The sequence below is a fragment of the Varanus komodoensis genome, unplaced genomic scaffold (genome assembly GCF_004798865.1).
Source record: "Varanus komodoensis strain SLA01 unplaced genomic scaffold, ASM479886v1 scaffold43, whole genome shotgun sequence".
Classification (NCBI taxonomy): domain Eukaryota; kingdom Metazoa; phylum Chordata; class Lepidosauria; order Squamata; family Varanidae; genus Varanus; species Varanus komodoensis.
Window position 1 is genome coordinate 2,738,144 of NW_025335985.1, and position 21,630 is coordinate 2,759,773.

The 21,630-nt window shown below is 39.2% G+C and overlaps 1 protein-coding gene across 8 annotated transcripts in view; it reads right to left on the reverse strand.

Moving 5' to 3' along the window:
* NRG1 (neuregulin 1) overlaps positions 1-21,630 on the reverse strand; it is a 182,822-nt gene that overhangs the window by 84,503 nt on the left and 76,689 nt on the right. For 2 of the 8 annotated variants that reach the window (XM_044443981.1, XM_044443980.1), the window contains exon 1: positions 4,857-5,505. The exons of the other annotated variants lie outside the window; for them this stretch is intronic. In XM_044443981.1, coding sequence (XP_044299916.1) covers positions 4,857-5,505 — 649 coding nt within the window. Of the gene's footprint in view, positions 1-4,856; positions 5,506-21,630 lie in introns of those variants that run through there. 8 annotated transcript variants of the gene reach the window in all.

Sequence of the window (21,630 nt, forward strand, 5' to 3'; positions counted from 1 at the left end):
ACCCAGCAATAGCCCACGGATTTGATGCTTGCTGCTTCCACAATCAAACCATGTCACTTGGGTTTACGACACAGCAAGCTGTCCAGCAAAAGTAATTAGGGAAATCCAGCCAGCACCTGAATGGCATGTAGGGCAGGGTTAATGAGCCACTGTGGCTTGTTCACCACAGCACTATTATGAACTAGGTCAATATGTGAATCAGAAAACTAAACACAGTCCATGTGCCATGTGTGGGCACCCACCTAGGACCCTGGTGCTGTTTTTCTTTTTTGATGGGTTTCTTGTCTAAGTCTGTAAAAGTGGGCCCTGGGGCATCCTGTGTGCCACATTACATGGCTGGAAAGCTGTGTTCTGCTTGGTGGATCACAACTTTGTATGGGCTTGACTTTTGACTCTTGAACAAAGGTGAATTACAACAGTAGCCTTGACTGAAAGAAAGCAAACCAGAAGTGATTATGAATTTAAGAATAAATACATATTTTTAAAGAGTCTACACAGCACAATGGGTAACAAGTCCAGGGGTGGGGGTGGGGGTGATTATTGTTTTTCTAACTGAGGGACAATACAGAAGGAGGTAAGTTTACAGCTGGAGATTCCATTAGCACTTATAACTTGCAGTGGTATAGTAATCAAGTCATCTGCATTACTAGAGAAAGAGAACACAAAAGGGGAAAATTATATCACCATATTTACATTATATACTATTACACCCGGCCCAAATATCTCCACTCATTATTTTGTATTGGGTACACAATGATTAAATGAATAAAGTATAACACATTCCACACCTACTTGGTTAGTGGTCTATGGACACAAGATACTAGCTGCACACTCACTACTTCTAAAGTTCCATTCATCAGTCTAATTCAACTTGGTTTTTCTCCTTCATGGTAAAATGTCTGTCTGTTTTATTAAATGTGTTTCTCACCTTTTCTAGGAAGTTCTATGTGTGTGTCTAAAATCATTCTTCAAACTACATTTGGTTCTTAATTTCCTGCAAGCTTAGATTTAGCTAGGCTTTCTTTGACATTCAGGTCAATGTCACTGGAGACAGGAGTTAAAAAGGTTATGTCCTTCTACTGACCGAGTATCAAGGATACTCTCAAGAAGAGCTACTGCCACTGATGAATTTCAGTGACATGAAGGCACTAGATTAAGAATGCCTGTGTAGCATTGCCCCATACATTTTGAGAGCTATGCAGCAAATGAAGAAACAAAGAAGATTAGAAATATAGCAGGTAGAACCAGGAAGGGAATAAGAAGTACAGTTGTTAGAAGCCAGACATTCAAATAAAGAGCTTTTATAGTCCTTTGTCATTTTCTGTTTCGAAGAGAAGCCACTTTTTGCAAATTATATTCAGTCTGCTAGCAGAAGAAATGTGGCAACACTATTTTAATGAGATCTGCCAATTATGCCACTTTAAAATAGTTTCAGAAAAAAAGTTTAAAATGCAATACAAAATTGCTATTATTACAAAAATGATGGGAATACTCTAAACACAGTCATTAAACTAGTTGAGGTGCTTCTGAAAGGTTGTGGAGATAATATACAATTTCACCTGAGCATCAGTATTCATGAAACTAACACATTTTCCCCCCAGAAAGATTACAGGTAATGTTAAAAGTTGTGTACCTCGAGGGCATCTGTGTAAACACTGTTATCAACATTCATATACTAACATATATACTTTTTCCATGTCTATGAATGCATAAAAATGCTGCATTGCTTTTCCTATTTCAGGCAGAATAGGGGTGGCATTTAATTTAAAATGAGAAGGCATGGGGAAGAAAAGGGATTATTTTTATAGTGATAGCATACAAAGTATATGGTACTAAAAGGTAGACAGGTTCTTGAGACTAATGCAGTGGAGACAATTACTAGGATTGCCTCTCTCCCAGACTCCAGCACAGAGAAGAATCAATTAGCTCTTGTCAGACTATGACCTTGAAGGATAGAGCACCAAACAGAATATGCTGAATTAGATAGTAAGGAGAGAGGAGAAATGAGTTTCTGCAGCTTATGATGAGAAGTCCAGTTCCAAAGCTGATATGTTAGTCTCCAACCATGAACTGCACAAACATATTTCTGAAGATATACTAAAATGACAATTTGGGGGCTTCCTAGTAATAATATATGTACTTACTTAATGTTCACCCACCCCACCCACTCTGTTTTAATCCTCCCAATGACATGCACTGCATAAGATACAACAGTGCACAAGTTCACTTTTTATGGCTATACATATTATGGCAGCTATGCTACAGCATTGCTTTTCCATGCTGATTCCATAGGAATTTTCATAGCTCCAATATTTGCCATGATTATGCTTCAGAATCTTACATACATCTATTCAAACAAGCCTCATTTAGCTGAAAGGGACTCATGCATAAGTAGTTATGAATAAGATTGCAATTTATGTAAATATCCTCGATCAATTCAAATAAAAAAATAAAAAACAGTGATGATTTTTTCTCTAAATATGTATAGAACTCAGATAAAAAAGGCAACACAAAACAATTGCTACAGTTCTTCAGCAACAGTACCTGCTCCCCTATTCAGCAAATGTGGGTTGAGAAGACTGCAGGCAATACTGATTTGGTGTTGGGACATCTTTTTTATTGTCAGAAACCCACTTTCTCTTTTGTTTAAGTTACAAAATACTGAGTGATTTAAATCCTGCTCCTTCTGCTTATAGAACTGTGTAAACACAACAAATCCTGTGTTTTGTTTTGCTTTTAGAGATCTTTGTCACTTTTTGTTTCTAAGAGAAGCCACTTTTTGCAAATGATTTTCAGTTTGCCAGCAGGAGAGGGGCGGCAAGACTATTTCAATGAGATCTGTCAATGATGCCACTTTGAAATAAAAAGATAAGGAATAGCTTTTGAAATTAAAATATAAAAAATATAGGCACTCTCATTTGCACAAAACTACCTAGGGCAATTTCAGTATGTGGCAATTACCTAAACAATCTTTGTTGTACCAGACAAACTGTCCTTCACTTGCACAGCAATCTGTCTATCTGACAGATAAGCAATTCAAGGTAAGTTGTACGTCACCAAGTATTTGTCTAATGAATGCTCAAGACAGAAGATACCTGAAGAAGCTGTGAGGTTGTGCTTTTTGAATTCCTGATCTGTAGAACTCAGATAAGAACTATTATTATAACTGGACAAGATCCAGGGCTGCTACACATGGGTGTAGCTCCACTGAAAAGCAATGGGGATTTTTTTATTTACATAGTCCATATCATCCAGCACATGAAGACTGTAATCCTAAACAGACCTACTGTGGTGAAAAGACCTACTAAGAGTCCTACAAAATCAATTTGTAAATTGCATAATTGTGAATTCAGAATAAGCAGTGATGAGGCAAATCTTTTTCTATCTGATATGTCTCTCACATATGGCTAAGTGGCAAAAACATGATGCTCCAGAAATAACATCTCAAAAATATCATAGCCAAGGGAATGGGGAGAGGAGAGGAGACAAAGATTGGCAATCCTGTTACAAGAGAGTAAAACAAATCAAAGGAACTTACAGTGTTTGCCACTCTAAGTTTCTGTTAAAAAATTGCCAACACATTGCCTGTCCACAGCCCAAACTGCATTGTTTCAATAGCTGCATTTCAAAAAATATTAGCGATTTCATTAGCACTGGACTTTATTCTTCTAAAACATTTTAAATAGCAAAGGTTAAGACCATTTTGATAAAACTGTTTGTTTACTCATTCCTGTATCAAGGTACTTTGTTAAATTTTGTTTAGGAGATTAATATCCCCATTATATGGTAAAATTATGCATTATTTTTATTTAAACTCTAAAAGGAAAGGAGGCTCTACAATTTAGTTCTACCAGTTTAGGCTCCTCTGTGGAACTCAGAGCTAAAACAGTAAAGGGTGGGGAGATTACGATGAATCTGTCAAGATATTGCTGAGAAAGGGCAGAGTCATACACATAAATAAATAAATAAAATTTCCTTCTAATGATTCTTAAAATTACAATTCTAAAAAAACCCACAAAACTGTCAGGCTCAACCCTGAAACTACATCCTCCAAAATAGAAAATGCTGTCCCCTGCTCCCAGGTATGTGTGGCTTGGCTCTAATTACTTTATGCAGAAGGAAACCTAGCTCTGCACATGCCTGGAGGCTCTTTCACCTTCATCATTACACCACAAATTCCAAGGCCAAGTCCCTGGCAGAAAAAGGTTCCAGAGCTGAAGACAGTAAGCCTTTTCTTTCATTTAGCTCTAAAATGAATACTTATAAAGAATGTCAAGAGATACTTGGCCAGAGAAGACACTATTGCGACTAAATACGGCAGTTCATATTGGTACAGATTGGTACTGTGGTGAAAAGTCCTACTAAGCATGAGTTCCTAGAATTAGTACCAGATTAACACTGAACTCACTCCTTAGTTTAAGAGAAGAAATGTTTGTGCATGAATGACAGCATAATTTGTCAGGGCACAGAAACGAAAAGTTGCAGAAGAGAAACTACAGGCTAAGTCAAGGAACTGAAATAAAAAACAAACTAGTGTAACTTTCACATAAAATTATTTAAATAACCTCCCACATTGTTTAGAAACCGCATCTAGTGAATAAGCTAACCACAATCTTGTGTTATAATACTATTAAGTAACTTGCAACTCCTTCTAAGATGCTTTCTCTGAACTTTAACTAAAGGACAGGCTAGTACCTGAGCTAAACCACTCTTGCTTGGTGATCAGCAAAACCATCTTATCAGATTGCTAATCATACTAGTCTTATTAAATACAGATTGGACCTGTGTTTTATGTATTGACAGCCTGCAAATTCCTATAGTGGCATGCGAGGTAGGGGACATGCTGTTACACTTACCTTGTTTTGGTGGAGCTGTTTGGATAGTGGTTTCAATTTCTTGCGCCAGAGATGCTGTTGTAGGTCCATTCACTTCAGGTTCTAGGCTAGATGAAAGTAATGGGGCTGCCGTGGAAGGTAAGAAATTATAATCTAAGCCATTATTTGATGGAGATGGCTTAGGAGCAGCCTCAGAGGTAGCTATAAAGGGCCCATCAGGCTGCCCTGTAATCTCAAATATAGCTTCATTGGTAGGCACTGGAAAGTATGAAGTATGCACTACAGATGGCAGCCAAGCAGATAGTGCAGTAGGTTCCACAGAAGTGAATGGATCTTGCCCAATCCTACCAGGGTCAAGATGGGTAGGAGACTCGTACTCAAAGATCTTGTCCACGAACACCCACTTGAGGCCAGCAATGCAGAGGCAGAGGCTGATCAGGCATGCCAAGATTGGGACAATGCAGATCTTTTCGGAGTTGAGGCAGCTTGTTAGTCGCTCTGCCTCCAGGCACACACAGCAAGTAGCAGCAAGGCCTGCTATTCCCTGCACCCTTGTTTCCTCCGTTTGAGTCTCTGCCATGTCCTCTTCAACAGGGAGCCCCTCAAACGATGCAGTGGGGCTCAGCTGGGTTGAAGGGTTAGGAAACCTCTCCAGAGTGGCTTCAGACATATTTAAGCATATATATCTCAAATTACTGCTTTAGAAGGCCCTAAAAGCTCTTATCTTAGTTCATTATTATCAATAAGCAAACCAGAGAAGAGAAAAAAGATCCACAGAAATCTTACAGCAGTACAGCATAGGGATCAGAAGAGAGATCATGCTGCTGACATAGAACAGCATGATCTAAATACAGACAGTAAAGAAAAAAATCCTTCCAAATACTCAAAAAGGAGAAAGAATGACCTACATAATGATTCAGCTCTTTCTCTGTGATCACTTTTTAATTTTCTTATAATTCTTTAATTCCTCTCAAGTCATCTCAGTTCTTCAGGGAGTCAAAATGAGGGAAAAATGAAGCTGAAATACTAAATAAAACTGTTTAAGTGAACCAACAGTCCACAGTGAAAGGCTGGCTTCTCACCTTGGATATCTGAGGCTGGTGACTGCTTAGATGGAGGAAAACACAGCCGTCATGCAGAAGAAGCAAAAGGAAAATCAGTGAGAACGGTAGCGGCAGCGGCAGCAATGACAGTAGCAACAGCATCCTGTTTTGCGAAAGAGCCGACAGAAAGAGGCTGAATCATTATAGAGCAGCAGGTGCCCGCTCCCTGAGCATCACTGCAAGCAATATCATTACAGAGCGATTGAAAAAAAGAGAGAAGGGCAACTCTGTCCTTAATTCTTTCCACTTCCTCTTAAAGAAAAAAATCCTTCCCAGTACTCTTTTCCTTTAGTGCCTCCCTGCCTTTCTTCCTCCACTCTGTTCTTCTCGTGCAGAGAATCCTCTGCTCTCCTTGCTTTCTCCCCACCCCCACCCCATCCCTCTGCAGGGCTGGTCTGAGTTAAATTAGCACACCCGGCAACACAGGACTGCCAGTGACTTCCTATTTTATCCAATTAGATGGAACAGAGGCCATAAAAATCAAAAGGAGGCATGGAGGAGCAAGTAAGACTCTCTCTTTTTCTTTCTCCCACTGTGTGGTCACGAAAGGATGCCAATCGATTAAAGCGATCTAACAAAGCTGCAATGAGGATGAGGGCGGGGAAGGTTGTAGGTGGCAGCCTTATGGGCTGGACCTGATGCTAAGACAGTCGGATATCGGATCCCTCCCTAGAGACATACGCCTTTCAGCTGCAGTTTCTTTCTGCCTGCTACCTACAGATAAAGTTTGCCTTCTCATCAACTAGCCGGTTGCATTTATGAGGGAGAGAACCATTATGATTTCAAGGACATGGTTGTTCTGCATTTTAAAATAAATCCAACTTTGGAAAACCTTGCATTTCAGTCATACCATTTGTGTAAATGATGTATTATTTTCACAGAATATTTCTAATTTAATTCTTTATCAGCAGTACATCAGCTGTAAGAGCAAGCCTTGCTCCCATGTGCAAGCACACACCAACACCCTATATCAAAAAGGTAATCTTGTTTTGAGAAAACCAAAAGTATTTCAGTTTTTCCTGAAATAGTTGAAATTAAGGTGAATCAAGTTAAGGTTAATTCTGCTCCTGGTTTTTTTCATTGTCCTAGGTACAGCAAGTAGCAGCTGTTTACTAATAAAACTGAGTGAAATTTCATCAAAAATACTCTTGAGATCAAATAAAATTATAGCAAGCAGTTAATAGAAGTTTAAATTTGAGTAGATACAAATTACCACTAGTCAAATGGACTAATAGAAATTTTTGTTCTCCCAACAAAAAATGGACAAATATGATCTTGCTAACCTTGAGGATTACAGCAGACTGAGTAATTTTTATGGATAGATCATGAGTTCCAGTATATAATTTATCACCTTGCACTTTACAATTTTACCCTTTAAGGAATAAGCCACATGGCAATATGTACAAAAAATTAGAAACCTGGTTTTTCAACCTCAGATAGTAGAGCAGAAGCAATTTAATCAAACGTCATGTTCTTTGCATGCAAAATGCTTGAATACGAATATGACTTCATTGGTATAAATATTTTTGGGGGGCTCAAACAGACCACCTTCTGTTGGTTCTCTGGAAGGGTACTCTGGTAATTCCCCTCTGATATTTCACCATAGTTGGACTTGGACCTCAGTAAATGTTTGTATCTGTCACTCTCTGGAGCCAGCCCTGATCCTGGTACACTGTACATTTTGGAAATATGGATTTTGAACAAAGGCTTTTCATTAATCTAAACCGCTGAAGCCATTAGAAATCTACTACTAACGCAGAACAGACTCATATCCACATATGTGGTTAGTCTTGTGCAGCAATAGGTGTTCTGGATATAGGCATCATTTGTCCATTGTTTTTACATGCATTTTAGATCACATGTGAAAATTCTTCAAGAGCACTAATATTTATAATGCCTAGAAAGCACCCACAAAAATGTTTTTAAAATGCATGACTATTTTGCAATTTAGAGCTTAATCCTAGGCATATCTGAACCAAAAAAAAGTGCTATAACTCTCAGCATTTTTTAGCAAGCTGGTCAGGCAATGCTGTGAATTGTAGGGCATTTTCCTGTCTAAACATGCATAGGGTTGAGCTCCAGGTCAAATACAATGCTGATATCAGGGCACTGAATACGCCCTTCTAATCTTTTTGACTAATGCCATTTCAGTGAAATATTAAAATGCAGTTCCCTTTGCATTGCACAAAAGAGAAGTCTGAGCATGGTTGGGGAAATGTAAGTAACATTTGCATAAAGCAGATTTATAGGCACTGTAGGAGCTCCTTTGGAGATTTTGCAGTCCAATGTGTCAATATATAGTGATGGAACGTGTTATGAACACTTAATCAGAAGCTGCTCAAGACTGAGCACTGCATCAGCTTTTCTGGCATGACTGAGACTACTGCGACTCTGTGAGCCTCAGTCAAGATATGGCAGAGACGAATTTGATTAATTCTGATAATTCATCCATTCCAACATGAGCCAATGCAAAAATGACACAATAAGACATATTCTGTTCAAGTTTAAACCAATCTAACCACTAAAGATGTTGTGTATGTATGTGTGTATGGGGGGGGGGGGGGGAGATACCAAGCACATAAATGTAATGAGATTCAAATAGCGAGTAGCAAAAAGTCAAGGTGGAATTGAACCATGTAAAGCATGGGTAGGCAGAAGACAGAGCAGGATATACTGGCAGATCTTGAGTTATTTGCAGTAAATTACCAAAGATTTCTATTCCCAATAGTTTAATCACAGCAAGCATAGCTGCAACAAAAAGAAACTGATCTTAAACTCAATACTAATTATTTCCCTCTAATCCTAGTGCTTCCCAACATACAAAACATACTGGTTGCAAGCTTTTGGTGCAGTTCTGCTGGCCAGTTTTAGTCTGCTAGCGAAATCATTGGAATGCAGGTTCATGGGGGAGCTGTGCAGTAGCTAATTGACTCTGCCTCCCAGGTCAGCAGCCAGCATTTGGCTCTTCCTCCCTCTGTCATTATTTTGCACTTGTGCCTAGTAGGTGACCTTCTGGGTTCTAAGTAACAAAATGAAAGTCGATCCCATAACCCAGAAGCCTGCCCGCCCTGGTGAACTGTAAATTTGCTTAGTTCAAACAATCTTAGCTTGGACTCTCAGCAAGGAAATGTCATCCTTCTCAGTATGGGTGGAGCAAGAAGGCAAGTTTTGGAGGCCTCCCTCCCCTTTAAATCCCCCACCCCCATTCTCTGGTGATTATGATTTTCTGCAGTAGGCTGCAAAACTCCAAAATAATTTGCATTTAATTATTGCTGGCAAGCTTGCAAATAATCAGATCCATGGAAGTGAAACCCACAAAAGGTGAATTTTGACTGTACTTCTATTTGCATAGGCGCATGATAGTGGGAAGACTACTATTCTCAGCTTTCAGACCTTGAATCTGTCAAAGGATGGTCCTGTGGAGAAAAATCCTCTATTCCTAGTCACACAATTTTAAGAATTAGCTATTCTACCACCCTCCCTAGCATGTAAGGTGTATACCAATGTTCCCTGTCAAGAACACCCATTAATTGTCCTATACGTCTTCACTTTTAGCTTCATTTGATTTCAATTCTTGGGGCCTTTCAGGTGCTTATTCCAAGGCTTACATTTTACTTTGTGGACTCCAGTTAGATTTTTGGTTGCACCTAACATTGTGTATATCCCAGGAGGATTCTCATATCTTAATATGCCAGGTTTGAGGAAACTCCTGATTGTGGCAGATACTCCTAGCTCCCTAACTCGGGATTCTTGTCTGCTTCAGAAGCAGCATTCATAGAATCACAGAACAGTAGAGTTGGAAATGGCCATGAAGGCCATCGAGTCTAACCCCCTGCTGTTGCAGGACACCACGTTACACCATCCCACTCAGATGGCTGTCCAGTTTCTTTTTGAATGTTTCTAGTGTGGGAGAGCCCACCACCTCTCCAGACAGCTGGTTCCACTGTTGCATTGCTCTGACAGTGAGGAAGCTTTTCCTGATGTCCAGCCTGAATCTGAGTTGTCGTAACTTGAATTGATTGTGCATGCTCAAAAGGAACAGAGCCGGGTGAATGCTCTGACCTTCATTCTTAACAAGTCATCAGGGACACTCACTGCCTGGGACCATATTTGGGCCCTCTACTCCAGGCAACCAGGAGGACCAAGGCTTGGTGCTTAGAGTCAATCAGATGTCTGACCATAGGAAGCAAGCAGATGGTTTCCTCTCTCTCTCTCTTCGAGAGCAGGAGTAGTACTCAAGAATGGTGGAGAGATGAGCCAACCTTGATCTGTTGTCTGCTGTGCAGCCAGAAGACCATCACCACCAGCAGCAGAAAGCCTGTGTGTTATTTTAAATGCATGTAAACCGTGTTTACCTTACTTTAAAAATGCATTAAATTGAATTTTTAAATTATAAATTGCTGATATATGCCCCCATAGCAGGAGGCAATGGCTTAAAGCCACCTACATAGCTCTGTACTTATTCTCGACTTAAAAAACAACACAACACAACACAAGTGGTTTGCTTCCTTGAGTTTGAATATGAGAAAGGGAGAAAGAAATGGAGGGAGGGACCAGTGCAGCCAATCACCTCATGTAATTAAAAGCCTCTTCACCATCAGCCAGAGGGTATGTTTTTGACTTTGTCTTTGGCAAGAAGGATGTCTTTGTCTTTTAAGCCTTGTTCTGAAAATTGGATTCTGCTTTGTTAAAATATGTCTTTCAAACCCGTCTTAATTCTTAACTGTAAGATTTAAGTTCTCTGCAAACCATTAGAAGTTCAAAATGATAATGCTAACGCTGCTATATGGTTCAGAGAAACCCCACTCCCTTGTCCTAATGATAATGGCTGTAGGCATGTTTAAGCCTTTTTTGTTTTCTTTTGTGAAGGCTTTGTTGAGGACATAAAAAGTAGTTAATTTTAGTTGTTCCCAGAACTTAACTGCAGGTTTCAAAGATTGCTTTTCTGTGTGACTCTGAGAATATTATTATCCCACCCACCAAACACTTAGCTTTGCAATCATACCCTTCTAGTGCCCTTAAAATGATGGATCAATGATGATGGCAATAATACAGTGTGGCCATGCGGATTCCCTCCCATTGTTTTGTATGCATGACCTTAAGATCACTTAAGTCTCTCCAGAATGAGACTTGCTGCTGGAACAGGAGATTGTGGGTCAAAAAGAGTCTTAATGTTAATGTACACCAGTTTACCCCTTTCTGTGGTATAGACTGCTAATGATTCAAAAGACTTTTCTGCTAGCTCTCACTGCTGAGCAGACATTTAGACCAACTAAATGGTTTCAAATCCTTGCAAGACAAGACTTATCCTTTTATCCATGCTATCTGTTTGATCCTTGTCCTTGCACCTTGGTCCTAATAAACAATTAATTGCAAGATAGGAGTTTGACTGGTGATTAATAGGCTTGGGAATATATAAACCAGGAATCTCTTGGGCATTACAGACTAAGACAAAGGATAAGGGGAAAAGACAGGCTGAAGAACTAAGAGATTAGGCTGGCCTTCTCGGGCATCTCACAGGACAATGACTTTCTAGGGTGGCTCTACTATTAGTGTTTGCAGTTCTGTTCCCCATGTTCATCTGTTTAGAGAACGCTTGGCCAATATAGTAGAATACAAGTTTATAAATGAATGAATGAATAAATGCCAGCTGGTCAAATGGTGCTGTGAGCAAACCTTGATCTTGACATCACAAATGTCCCCATAAAAAAGGACTGACCAAGGTAGCAATAGATAAAGTTCCAGGTATAGTATGAGGCACAGGACGTGCTCCTCCCACTGCCAGTGCTTAGAATAATATAAGCAAATGAAAAACACCCATATACATGAATGCATTATTTATTTAATTATTTTCAGGGATCACAAATTCTCTGCTTTGAGAGATCGAACTTATGGATTGATCTCACTCATATACATATAGAGCAAGGATTGCCATACTAAATTGAGATGTGCTATTTGTAAAGTAGGAACATTGGTATATATAACGAGTTATTCTAATCAGAAACCTATAACCAACTCAAACACACAAGGGGTTACTTGCTTGTTTAAAATCCCCCATAAAAATTTGATAAAAGTATATTTTATCTCCACATATAAATCTACCATGCTTCTATTGAGCTGAGCTGGGCTACGTTTCTTCTTTGATATGAGCTTGGTGTCCTAAGGACTGCTAAAGAAATGGCATACCATTTCTGGTGAACAGAGGAAAGGATACTGAGCTCAAGTATGCCTGATATTAATGATAATAATAAACATCTTTAGGTTACCAAACAGATAGCTGCAGGAAAAAAATGTGCTTCATAATGGCTAAATAGATAAAAAGAGAGGAGCAAGAGGCTACGTTTTGTCAGTTGAGTCATTTGTGAAAGAAACTGCTTTTCAGAGAATGAGACAGAGATCATTCACATCTCTCATTAGTTGTAAAGCAGCAGCATACAAACAGTATTAATAAATTACTAAAAGCAAGCACTGTTTTCCTATCAAAGCTGCTACAGATTAGTCTTGCTTTATTTACAGACACAGCATTTCCATGGACAAGAAAATAATAATCTGGGATTAATTTTGAGTGAAATTCGTTAAGGACAGCACCTCCAGATCTTTTCTCAGTGTTGGGTCTTTCTATTTGCATGTAATCTGCTAATTTCTTAGCTAATACTAGCTGGCTAATGTTAATGGCTAACCCAATATTTCTTTTCCTGGGCTCTTTTGAAACTCTCATTCATTACAATACAAACTGTGCAGGAGAAGGTTCTGTTCAAACTGTATCTTCAGTGCTGGTGCAACAGTCTTAGTTTAGTTGCTGCATCAACAAGCTTGCTTGCTTACTTTGGTTGCAATATACAGATTACTCTGTCATACTGAACATCTAATTATATTCCATGAAGGTATTGTAGCACCAATGATTTGTAGAATACAGTCACATAAGTAAGCCTTTTTATGATTTTAGATAGCCCTTTACAAAATTCATGGTTTAATACCCGCCACTCCTAAATCATCGCACAGACTCTGTAAGGGGCTGGTTGAACCCCTCAAACAAACAAACAAACACCCAACCTGTATGGCAAATAGTTCTCTCATCCAGGAAATAGATTGGCTGTTCTGAATGGGATTGCAATCTATCCGAAAGATCAGGTTCATAGTCTGAGGGTCCTCCTCTGTCACTTGAGGCCCAAGAGGTCACAGCAGTTTGGAGTGCCTTCAACATTTCCTAATGGTAGAACAGAATGCTGGCTTGGCAAATGACTGACTCATCAGTGGACTCCTGTTGAGCTGTAACAAAGTACTGATGTTGTATAGGAATAGCAACATCATGAGGAGCTGGTGGAAGTTGCCAGAAGAATGGATCAGGAGAGAAAAGCATGTATGGAACAATGAATGGCCCTGGTGTAGAACCAAGGGGAGAATTCTCTTCAGTGTCAAGGGCTGAAGAAATATTGACCTCGATAGGGATAGTTATGGCAGGTAGGAGGAAGAGACTATTCCAAACATCTGTTACAAGTTGATGTTGAGATTGAGAGTGTTCTCTGGGCCTAGTGACTCCTTCACCATCAACATAAGCCATCAGATAGCTGGTGCTAGCAATGCTTTGCCCCAGTGAATTGGGATCAGGGACACTGGTTGGGGTCCTGACATTGACTCCCAAAATGGGGAAAGATCTCATATCTCATTCTGAGACACAAATGCAACAGAACTCAGTTTTTGTTCTGGGATCAAGAGTCTGGTTAGGCACCTGAGATGGATCTGAGTGCATAGTCAGCAAAGAATGATTCTCTCAATGCTTTTTATATTTCTTTGCTATGAAGGCATAAGAAGGCTTCAAGATCCTGACTTTTATGTTAGTTTTCGAGCTACTGAAAGAACTATGGAACATCCAGTTATGGGGGGGTCAGGTTGCCCCATGCTTGGAGGCCTGAGCGGGGACACTGCCCTGAGAGAAGAGGTTGGAGGGCTGGAGGTGGAAAGATGGTCCTTTTCCATGGACCTTGGTGTGTCTACTGCATGGATGGCCTTGTGGTCTTAGTGTTCAGTGTTCTGAAAACATTTTAAGTGTTCTTAAGTGTTTAACCTATCTCTGTAAGCCTGCTTCATACATGTTTGACAATAAGGACAAGACTCAATGGCATGGCTCTCATGTCTATCCATGGTTAGGAGTTTACTCCCACAACTCATACACTTTCAAAAGGGACCCACTACTCCATGAATGAGGCAAAAACGGAAAATATAACAGTATTTTTTTAAAGTGGGAAACAACAGTAAGATAAACTGAAAAATGGTTGAAAAACAGATACACTCAGCTGAGTAACATGTCAGAGACAAGCTGAACTTCCTGAGGTTACCAGAATGGTGGTCAATGAAGAGAAAACCTGTAAGGAAAATGGGCAGAAACTCATAGGCTTACACTACCCTGATGGGGAGCGGGAAGGGTTCTTGCCAAAATCTTTCTCCGATATGCAAGCTTCCCAAAGCAAGGCTCTGTGCAGGCACAGATCCCATATACATGATGCACAGAGACCTAGAAGAAGAAACTTAGTGATCAATTGATTTCTAAGATACCACATTCTTTTTTTTTGCTCTGCTTTGCTCTCCTTCTGAAATTAGACCCCAATTGTAGATATACTTAAAATACAGGGAGAAGTGTTAAATCTTAATTCAGGTAGAAGTATTGTGAACACCTGAACTGCTCTTAATGGGCACCATCTCAGTAACAATTTTACTACCATATCTGCCCATATACATCCATAATATTCTACATATAAACCACCTGATGGTAGGAGACAACAATAGGACAAAACACTTTTTCAGTTTACAAAGTCTTCCCCATATGGTTGCTCTTTGTTTCCATGTATGATCAGGTCTGTGCTATCCCACCTGGCCTCATGACAGTCTTTAGACAACCTCTACATAGCTGCTGTAATGTTTTCTTCTCACTCTGCCTGCAGCCTATACAGTTTTTTTAGCCACTTTGTTCTAAATCACTTCTGTTTGCTAACATCAATCAGATACTGACTGAAATAAACAGAACTTAATAGAGGATGACAGGTGCCTTCTCACAAGTGATATAATACAGAAACTACTTCCAGGGACCATGGCAGCATACAAACTCAGACCTACAAGTTCACTTTAAAGCCCAACTTCATTGCTGAATCACATGCTCTACAATTCAAGTAATGCATAACACTGACATTCGGCATAACCAGAAAGCATTATCAGATGGAACCGGATGCATTAAATTTTGCAGAAATAATCAGTGTTCAGGGAGAGGCCTATAATTTTAGGATGGCAAGGATATCTTTTTGTGAAATCACAAGAAGTAGAAGAAAGAATAAAAGAATTTAATGAACATACCAAAAACAGGAGCCACTATTTACAATGCAATCTCGGCATGTCTACTCAGAAATAAGATCTACTGAATTCAATGTCCCTTACTCCCAGGTAAGTGCATATAAGAATTCAGTTGAAGAAAGACTCATAGATATTTCAAGATAAAATGCTTTCTAGCATACAATTCAGAGGAGAGATATGAGGTGAGATCCTCCCAAACAAAGGCCTTTCTAAAATAAAGGAAAGAAGAAATCTTTCTTAAATAAAACATTTGCTGCCAACAAGATTGCCACACATTTTTAGTACCATTGATCGAGTGTCATGTCTTCCCCACCACAGCCTGCTTACTTTTTAAAAATTAACACAATTATTCTTATTATTACCACTAGGGCTGTCAGACTTAAACTATCTAGCTGTTAAATGCACTGTGCTCCATAAACTTATTCCTCAATAGTCCAGTAGATTCTGGAGATTAACAGCCTCCTAGAAGAGCTATAGAAATGTATTTGTTCTATACATTGCATGAGAGAAAAACTGGTCTCTAATCTTGGGTGCCAGAGATGCCTGCATCTCTCTCTCTATCTCCCCCTGCCCCACACACACAAAGAGGGTGGCATAGCAAAGTTTTAGCTAACTAAATAGATTAAATTTAACTTTTTTGCATAAGCTGTGCTTTAGTATACCTAATAAATATATTTATCCCATAATACTGTAAAATGTATACAAAAATCACTAAGTGTTACGAGATCCAGTGTGGTATAGTAGTTAAGAATGTGTTACTAGCCATGGAGCCAGATGGGTGACTTTGGGCCAGTCACAGACTCTCAGTCCAACCTACTTCACAGGGTTGTTATGAGGATAAGATTGAGAGCAGGAGGAAGAGAATGATGCAAACTGCTCTGAATTCTTTTAAAAAAGAAAAAAAGCAGGATATAACTCATGATACTGATTATCTTTCAAAATTAAATATAAAATTCTAAGGGCATCATGGAAGATGCATCAAAAGATGCATGGAAGATGCAATTTAAATTTAATTTAAATTTAATTTAAATTAAATTTATTTAATTTAAAATATTTTAGCCCAACCTTTAGGGATAAAATCCTCAGGTGGGATAAAATAGGTGGTTTGCAACATTATTTAAAACAGTATCATAAAATAAAAACAATCAAAGTTTCAAACCTAACAAAACACACAGAATAAACAGAGTTTACAAGCAGCAAAATAATAATCACTGCTCCTAAACACCACAGTAAATGAAACAGTTTTGTATCTAGTTCCCCAACCCAAACCAGACACTAATCAGATGGATCTGTGGAACATGTTCATACAAGAGTGTCCTTTAGACATTCCCATTCCAGACTGTTTAGGATTTTATAGGTAAAATAAACACATTGACTTGTCCCCAGGAGCTAACTGGTATGCAGTTATCTTATTTAAGGAACAGCAAGGTAAGTTCACTGATACCCAGTCCATTGAAAAGCATCACACCACAGTATCAGTTGAAGTTTTTGAGTAATCTTCACTTACAGATCTACATATGTATAATCCCCCAATTTGGCTGCTTCTAGGGAAATGGGATACTGGATCAAATTCTTCCAAGAAAAGCCACAGCTGGTTAAAGGCACAAGAACAAATAACACTTGGAAATCCAAATGGGGGCTACATGTAGCATCTCCAACCTTTAGGCCTGATTTCCTATTCCAGCCTCATCCAGATGAAGTCAAAACTCCAAATCTTATTATTACATTTTTGCACTATCCAGTAGCATGAAGGCTCTCTGGATGGTTAACAAGATCAAAGACATAAGGCAGACACAATACAACAAAACAGTAAAACCAAAAAAATCACTAAAACAACCAACAACAAGGCCAACATCACCGTATCAAGTTACAAACACCAGCACAGTAATACAATCCAACAAGGCCATCACCATCATAACCAAGTTAAAAATACAGGCACAGTAATGGTATAAAATTAAACCTAACGTTTAACCAGGGGTCTCAAACTCGCGGCCCACGGGCCAATTGCTGGGATGGGTGGGGCACGGGGGAGGAGCTCTGTGGCCTTCAAAGCGCCGGCAGCGCCCGGGACGGCCTCCGGATGAGCGGCCCACCACCCCCGCGGTGGTGGAATACTTGATGCGGCCCAGCCTCACCCAGACTCTACTTCCAGCGGCCCCCAGGTAAGTTGAGTTTGAGGCCCCTGGTTTAACTATTAAAAAATCTGGAAAATAAAAACGTTTTCACCTGGTATTGGAAAGAGAAAAGGGTAGGCACCAGATGTACCTCTTTGGGGAGCTGATTCCAAAAATGGGGTGCCACAACCAAAAAGGCCCTTCTGGTTGTCACCCTCATTTCCCTTGGAAGGGGCTCCTTAAGAACAACCTCAAAAGATTAGTTTAAGGCATGGGTAGGTACATACAGGGGGATGCATTCTTTCAGATAACCTGGACCCAAGCTGTTTAGGGCTTTAAATGTTAGTACAAGCACTTTGAATCAGACTTGGACCTCAACTGGGAGCCACTTCAGCTGAAAGAGGATTGGCATAATATGATCTTAAGGGCCAGTCCCCATTAACAGCTGTGCCACTCTATTTTGAATCAGTTAAAGTTTCCAGAATGATTTCAAAGGCAGCCCCAAGTAGAACATGATACAATAGTCCAAACGAGAGGTTACCAGAGCATGGATTACTGCAGGTTACTGTACTGCTCCGTTTGTCCAGATAGGGTCATGGTGGATCAGCCTAAGCTGATAGAAGGTGCTGCATTTCACTGAGTCCATTTGTGATCCCCAAACTACAAAGTGTGTTCTTTAGACAGGTTGAATGTCTCCCAGCTGAGAGGCTGGAGGATGAATGTCTCCTAAATCTTTATGTCAACTATGTCAGTCTTATCTGGAGTGAGATGCCTCACCCATCCTCAACCAGTCCAGCTTGTCTCAAAACCAGCCCTAGGACTCAGCAGTTTTTCTTCAAAGATCCTGACAGTGAAAAACATTCAAAATCCTAGCTTCAGTCCATCTCCCACTGAATGCCCCTAGTCATGCAAGTACTTCAATATAATCTTATGCTTGCTAGTCTGTATCTAGATTTAATATAAAATGCCAACATGCCTCAGGGTTTAGTAGAAGCTTTTTAATAATTCACACTATGAAGGATTACTTCATCATATATGCTTTAATTTTAACACTTTTCTGTAATTAGTCAGGTAATGTAATATATTACTTCAGTCTCCATCCTTTTACTCATTAACCATAAAGCTATTAAGTTAATTTCAATAACTTTTACTCAGTTTAGTTTTAAAAATTTAGTGCTTTCTCTACACAATAAAAAACACAAACATTAAAAGACCCTATATAAAAACCTATACAACTTCTTTAAAATACCCATGATACAAGATGTATTGATTTACTACAGATTTTTATCAAGGTGGAGTACTTTCAATAATCCTATGTGTTCAAGGTTTGAAGGATTACACACTCAAACAATATATCCAAGTCATCAGTCAATATACAACCATCTGTCAATATCACCAAACTGAGAATATAAACAAAGTATTAGAAGGCATTTAACCACCGTCTGCAACTATGATCATGACGATATGTTGGTGTGTGTATGCGTAGCTAGGTGGACAGCCAAATAGGTACAAACTATTCCTAGTATGCTACAAACTATTCCAGAATATTTAAATGTTTAGCAGTCATAATATGAGCAAAAGGAATTGATTTGAAGACCTATTTGTAATTTCATTCACATAGCCAAGAAACAAATGCACCATCATTTCTGCAGAGGACTTCCAGCAAATCATATGAATTAATTAAAGATTGATTCTCTCATTCTTTCTCTTATTTTGACCTGTTGAAGCTACAGCAGGCAGACTGCTACATGATTATGCATTTTCTTGAACCTTTATTATGAACACACTCAGAATGCTGCCTGCTGCATTTTTTCTATATCTAGATTTTTCATATTTAGTAATGGATATACAAACCCAAGTCTGGCACAGGGACAAGTATTGCCAAGGAGACACAATCAATAGGAGAATGGCAGCTTTCTTCCTCCTGCATCATGACATCCACATCATTCAGGGGTTGGCTTATTATTCAATGGAGAGCAGGGGTGGGGACGATTAAAGCGAGGTAAGAAGATACGCTTGCAACAAGTTAGACAATTCTGTTCATGATGGCTCTTCCTCTCAAAAGGTAAAATGTTCCACTGTCTGGCAGTCTATAGTTCAGAATGCAAAAGAAACCCCTTTAAGAAATGGAATATAACACTTAGCTCCACCTTTGTGCATTTATCTATAGCTGATTTAATTTCTGTATAATTGGCCTTTCTGTCAAAAATGGTGTTCAAGGTAGCTGGCAACAAAATAGATTAAAAACAAAAATGTAATTAAAACAAAAATTAAAAACATAGAAATTAAAAACACAATTTAAAAATGATAATAACCCAACCAATTACAACGTTTTCATCAATAGACTAGCTTATATTCCAAAGGATGTCTACCAGCAGGAGGATAAAAGCCAGAGGGACAGCTCTGAAACTCCACCAAATTTGCCTCTGTTGATCATGAGACCTGGGGCCTCCTGTGAAGATCTTAAAATCTGGGCAGGCCTGTATGGGGGAATGCAATCTTTCACGCAGCCTAGCCCCAGGTTATGGAAAAATCCATACATCATGTCCAGCGATTTGAATTGCACCCAGACAGATCTGTAGCCAGATCTGGAAAAGAGCACATGGGAGGGCTTTTTGTATCTTCACAATACTTTGCTTACTTACAAATGTACAAACTGAGCAGGCCGTAAGTGGACATGCAGTATTAGTTGCAAAATAAGAGCAGTGACCTTGAAATCTCCAAATACACTTCTGTCAGCCAGTTCTTATTTTTGCTGTCCCTCCAGAACTTGGTATGCAGACTTTCCTCCAATCAAAATCCAATCAAAACTGTCTTTTTAGCTGCACACCTAGTAGGCAGATAGAAACAAAATATCTATCTTGGAATGTCCTATTTGCTCATCAGCAACCAGGCCACATAGAGTCAAAGAAAGCTTGTATAGTATGATGGTATGTATTAGTCACCAGGAAGTTGCCAATTTGAGTAAGAAAAAAGTATGCCTGGAAGGTAGAGATAGGATTGAGGCATATCCTAACAGTATTTTCAATTTATGTTTCATAAGTACAGTCCTGCATACTGTATAATTCCACCCTTGCTTTCATTAAACACTAGTTTGTAAGGGGAAAGGAAAACTATACTGCCTCCCATCTTTTGTATGAGTTACAATAAGCTTTGAAGCTGCTCTAAGTACATGAAGCGATGCATCAACTAACACAAAAATAGAAACACCACCAGGTTATTTTAGTGCATCATGTAGACAGTCTAGAGTCCTTTCAGAATGTCAATGGCAGAAAAAACATTACAACAAGCATGGGAAAGGGGCAGAATTAATCCTTTAATCTGCCCATTTAAAAAACAACAATATTAAAACACAGTCAGAAGCAGATAAGGGTGAATTAAAATATACACCTAGGGTCTAATTGGAGCAAGTATGTGCAGCATTTGTCACTACAGTCCCTCTTCCATTTCATCTTTCCTCTTGTCCTCCACACCCCAACCTGAATTTATCAGTACAGGAAGCTTAATACATTATTTATGTGGATGCAGAGTTCCTGTCTCTATATATTCTGTTTACCTTTCAAATGATAAGCTAGGCTTATTGGTCGGGAGAAGCATGGCCCTTTTCATTACATGATGAGATGGATCTAGAGTCTTGCCAAATAAATTAGTTAGGTAATAACAAATCATTTTTGGGAATGAATATGCATGGTTTTGTAGGGATAACAGGATTCAGCAGAATCCCGCAGACAAGCTCAAATTATTCCTGTAGCAATTAACTGATTGTAATAGGCTTGCACATTTCCTTTGATCTATTAATGTGATTAAGTGCTAGTATATTTACTCAGCAATTTCCAGAAGGCACATGGTGGGAGCAGCATCAGAATTTAGTGTCTGCAGGAAAGAGTAAATCCAAGTACTTTTTAAAAATGGAAGAGCCTTGTTTTTTGCCATTTCAAGCAAAGCATAGACTGTGGCAGGCAGATTCATAGCACTCATTTCCTGCCATGCTAAGAGATCTTTCACTGCAGGTATCTATGTGCCATATCAGCATGTGCAGTCCTGTTAGTCATTTTATTCCACTAAAAGAAACACAACTTCATGTGTGCAATATACTCTCATGATGTGAGAAATTTTCTCTTTAGAACACAGTGCTCAGAACTGTTCAGAAGAGATTTCATATCATTGGAAGCTGGGAAAAAAGTCCATGGGAAGAGCTCAGAAGGCACACCAGATGCTTTTTGTGTCAAAGTACTA